The 4,108-nt window shown below is 35.6% G+C and overlaps 1 protein-coding gene across 1 annotated transcript; it reads right to left on the reverse strand.

Annotated features, from left to right (window-relative positions):
- Positions 1-1,624: 1,624 nt before the first annotated feature.
- Positions 1,625-3,330, reverse strand: LOC131027244 (putative receptor-like protein kinase At3g47110). Its single transcript, XM_057957263.1, has 2 exons — positions 2,767-3,330; positions 1,625-2,566 (listed from the first exon to the last, which is right to left on the reverse strand). Exons 1-2 carry the CDS (start codon positions 3,328-3,330, stop codon positions 1,625-1,627), a joined length of 1,506 nt encoding a protein of 501 aa, XP_057813246.1.
- Positions 3,331-4,108: the final 778 nt, after the last annotated feature.

The raw sequence follows: 4,108 nt of genomic DNA on the forward strand, positions 1-4,108 counted from the left end.
TATTCTCTCTTAAAGTATATATAAAATTGCTAAACTTCAAAGTTGTAGACATTTTTAAAGGGCGAACGTTTCAGATCCATAACATGGAATGACGCAGTATGTTTTATTCTAAACGTGAACTCCATTTTCACCTGGAAAGTCAAGATGAATCACCTTAAACTCTACAAACCCGTCAACTTGATTTAGTATTGGCTATGGAAAAAGGCACAACCCGTAGGAGGAACAGGCGTAATTTGATTGATACAATCTGAAAGATAGGCACAATTCCATACTGTCAATGTCAATAAATGATCACAAAATTACGAATAAAACATAAAACTCATTAAAGTAATAATATTATTCATAACTCTAAATATATTGAAACCATTTTTTATTTAAAACAAACAAAATTCAAATAATAATTATAAAATAAAACCTTTTTATCCAAATCTCAACAATATAATTATATTAATTATATGATCTATATGGTCAAGATTACATTATATGCATCCATAACTCTCCTCTCACAATTTCAATTGTACATCTTGAATCATGTCACAATACACTTTACCATGTATAGGTATTACATTCTATACATTATTTCATCCTCTATTTACATACTAGACTAGAAAATGTAATATAGTAGGACATTATCATATTTTTCTAAAACCAATAAACAAACAAAGATTAATAACATGGACCTAGGAGACCTAGGACGTAGATGTAGATCAATCCTCATTGTTTCCTGAACCAACAATATTTATACCTTTTGAATTGTCTAGAAAGGGTGAGATATCTACTGGTAATTGAATAGTCTTAGATATACCATGAAATCTACTTCTTATTGTATTTAATCTTTCAACTATCTCAATCATATTAGGGTATTCTTGAGGTGATTCTTTTGTGCAAAACAATCCAATTTGCACAGATTGAGTGAGGTATTCCATTACCATTGTTTTCTCTGAATCGTGAGCATCCACGAACAAGAAATTATCCACTATATCTGAGATTATATCTAGAAAACTCATTTCTATCCATTCTTATAGATTAATTGCTTCACTGAACATATCATCTGTTGGTCACCTCCTTGTCAACAACTCTAAAATTAGAATTTCATAACTATATACATCTCCCTTTGTAGTAAGATTTCCACCTATGCCATTCTCTATAATAAGAAAAAAGAAAAAAAGATTAATGATTCCTATTAAGACATTTCAAACATTCAATAGTTCATAAGATAAACAAATAAAACTAGAAAAATGCATTGCAATAATAAGAAATCTATACCTGGTGCAATGTAGTCAATAGATCCTCTAAGTGCATCTATAGAAGTCAAAGAATCTGCAGAATTGCTGAAAATAAGCTTGGAAATGCCAAAGTCTGCTGTGTATGAAGTCATGTCATCTCCTAATAGAACATTGCTAGGCTTGAGGTCACAATGAATCACTTGAACAAAGCAATAATGATGAAGATATGCCATTCCTTGTGCTATCTCCATTGCTATCCTTATTCGATCACTCAAATCTACCCCCTTCACTAGGGTACAACCATCTCTCCAAACTTCCATTTGGCATGAACTCTCTTCAATGCATTGCATTCTTTGGTGAAACTTTGGTGAGCATGTTCATCTTGCAACTTGAGAAGTTTAACAGCAATATATAAGAATCCGTTTATAAACGGACCCAAAACTGCCAATTCCTAAGAGATTTTCATCACTAAACCCATCAGTTGCGTCTACAAGTTCTTCGTATGTAATTTTTAGAGGCCACACTTTGAGAGGAGGGGTAAGGGAACGTCTGCATCTATAGGAAAATGCTACCAATAGAAGAGACAAGATGAAAATTGCAGTGCCGACTATAATAGGAATTAATACCTTTTTTGACACTGATGGTTGTTTGCATTTCAAATGAGAGCAGGGCGGCAAGTTTACCCATCCACCACTGAGGCCAAGATTTCCCATAATTTGTGAGGCATCAAGTGTTGAAAAAGCTCCTCCCTTTGGGACCTCTCCAGTTAGCTTGTTTGAAGAGAGATTGAGATGCCGGAGCATTATCGTCTTTTTGATAGCCAATGGTATTGTTCCTGACAAATTATTGCAAGAAAGATCCATGTACTTCAGATTTTGGAGATTTGCCAGTGATGCAGGGATTGTCCCCTCAAATGTGTTCCAAGAAAGATTTAGATATTCCAAACCTTTGCAATTTGCCATTGCACTTGGAATGCTACCAGAAAAGTTGTTGTGAGATATATCTATAACTAAAACCATAACCATTTTGCTCATTTCCAAAATAGAACCTTGTAGTGAATTTCCAGAAACGTTGAAATAGAATAGAAAATTCGGAAGACCTGCAACTTCGGGAGGCATATTTCCCGTTAGTTTGTTGTACGCCAAGTCTACCTTTTCCAATGTCTGACATCTTCCTAAACTGGCAGGTATTTCCCCTGATAGCTGATTGTTGTCAAGATAAAGCCTTCTTAATTGTGGAAGGTTGCAAAAACTAACTGGAATCTTCCCTGAAAGCATGTTCTCGCTGAGTTCCAGAAATCCAAGTCTTTTTAATTGACCAAAACTTTCTGGAATTTTCCCCTGTAAATTGTTAGCCCCCAGAAATAATAGTTCTAGATTTGGAAGTTTACCGAGTGTAGATGGAATGGTCCCATTCAATCGGTTTGCTGATAGGTATAATGTTCCCAGGCTTGTCAAGTTCAAATCTCATCTGGTAGGTTTCCCTCAATTTCATTTGAGTCCAATCCTAGAAAATAAAGTGAATTTGAAAGACGGCCGACTGAAGTGGTCAAGACGCCAGTGACAATGTTAGATCCCAGATCAAGATCTTCCAAGCTGGAGCAATTACTTAATACTGTTAGAGTAGATAAACCACTGCTTCCGCTTACAAAATGATTATGCCACAAATTAATTATTCTCAGCTGCCGCATTCTACCGAATTCCGGAGGCACTGTGCCGCTGAGTTTGTTGCGCTCTAAACCAAGCAGTTGCACCTGAGTCCAATTACCCAGTGAGCTGGGTATTTCTCCGGTGAGTTGATTTGCCCACAAATACACTACTTGCAACTTTGACAGCCTACCAAACTCCCATGGAATTGGGCCGTTTAAGTGGTTCTCATATAGAACTAACAATTGGAGATGAGTGCAATTTGAAAGGGCAACGGGGATTGATCCTGTTAACTTGTTAGTTTTGAGACTGAACCAGTTTAGGTGACTAAGACTACCCAACTCAGCTGGAATGCTACCTCGGAGTCTATTTTCGGACAGTTCAATGACATTTAAAGAGGACATGTTTCCTATGAAACGTGGGATAATGCCTGTCAGTTTGTTTGCTCCTAAATCCATGATTTCTAGATTTGAAAGAAGACTAAATTCAGAGGAAATGCTTCCACTTCAATTGTTAGAAGCCAACTCAAGCATTCTCAAGCGAAAAAGCCTTCCAAGCTGATATGGAATATGGCCCTCCAATTGATTGGTAGATAGAAGAAGCCTTCTCAATGGAAAAAGCCTTCCGATCTGATATGGAATATGGCCCTCCAGGCTGTTATTAGAGAGATCAAGTACTCTAAAGAAGTAAAGATTTCGCTGTAAGGGAGAGATGGGGCCAAGTAATCCCATTCCTGTGAGATTCAAGGAAACCACACGCTGTCTACGAGAAGAGCAGGTGATGCCAGTCCATTCGCAGAAGGTGTGATTGGTAGAGATAAGCTCGAATGATACAAAGGCGATTTGTTTTTTGCTTTTAGTTTTATTTAATAAAACAGTTTTTTAAACAGCAGTTCCCATATCCAAACTGCTACGTATAAATAAAACAGTTTTCTTGTTTTTATTAATCAGCAATCATATATTGTTAAGATAGGATAGAATAAGTTTTATAGTTTTAGTTATAAAACAGAATTTTTAGTTTTATTGTTTTAAGTTTTTGTTTTTCCTATTCCTAGGAAAATGATTGTCTATAAGGCAATTACTGTTATTGTAATTTTGAGTTAGAGATTTTCCAATATCAATATTATTAGTTCTGAAATTTATTGTCTTCTTCTTCTTTAGCTTTGTTTGTTATTTGTGTTGTAAATTTTTAATCTTTCATTTGGTATCAAAGCAGGTTGGAAGAATTCTGATTCCA

This window comes from Cryptomeria japonica, chromosome 4 (genome assembly GCF_030272615.1).
Source record: "Cryptomeria japonica chromosome 4, Sugi_1.0, whole genome shotgun sequence".
In the NCBI taxonomy this organism is placed as follows: Eukaryota; Viridiplantae; Streptophyta; class Pinopsida; order Cupressales; family Cupressaceae; genus Cryptomeria; species Cryptomeria japonica.

Excerpts from the sequence above, each read along its gene's own strand:
- LOC131027244 (XM_057957263.1), bottom strand. The coding sequence starts at position 3,330 with ATGGATTTAGGAGCAAACAAACTGACAGGCATTATCCCACGTTTCATA. Across the intron at positions 2,567-2,766 it reads CTGGCGTCTTGACCACTTCA|GGGAAAATTCCAGAAAGTTT; the intron begins GTCGGCCGTCTT and ends AACAATTTACAG.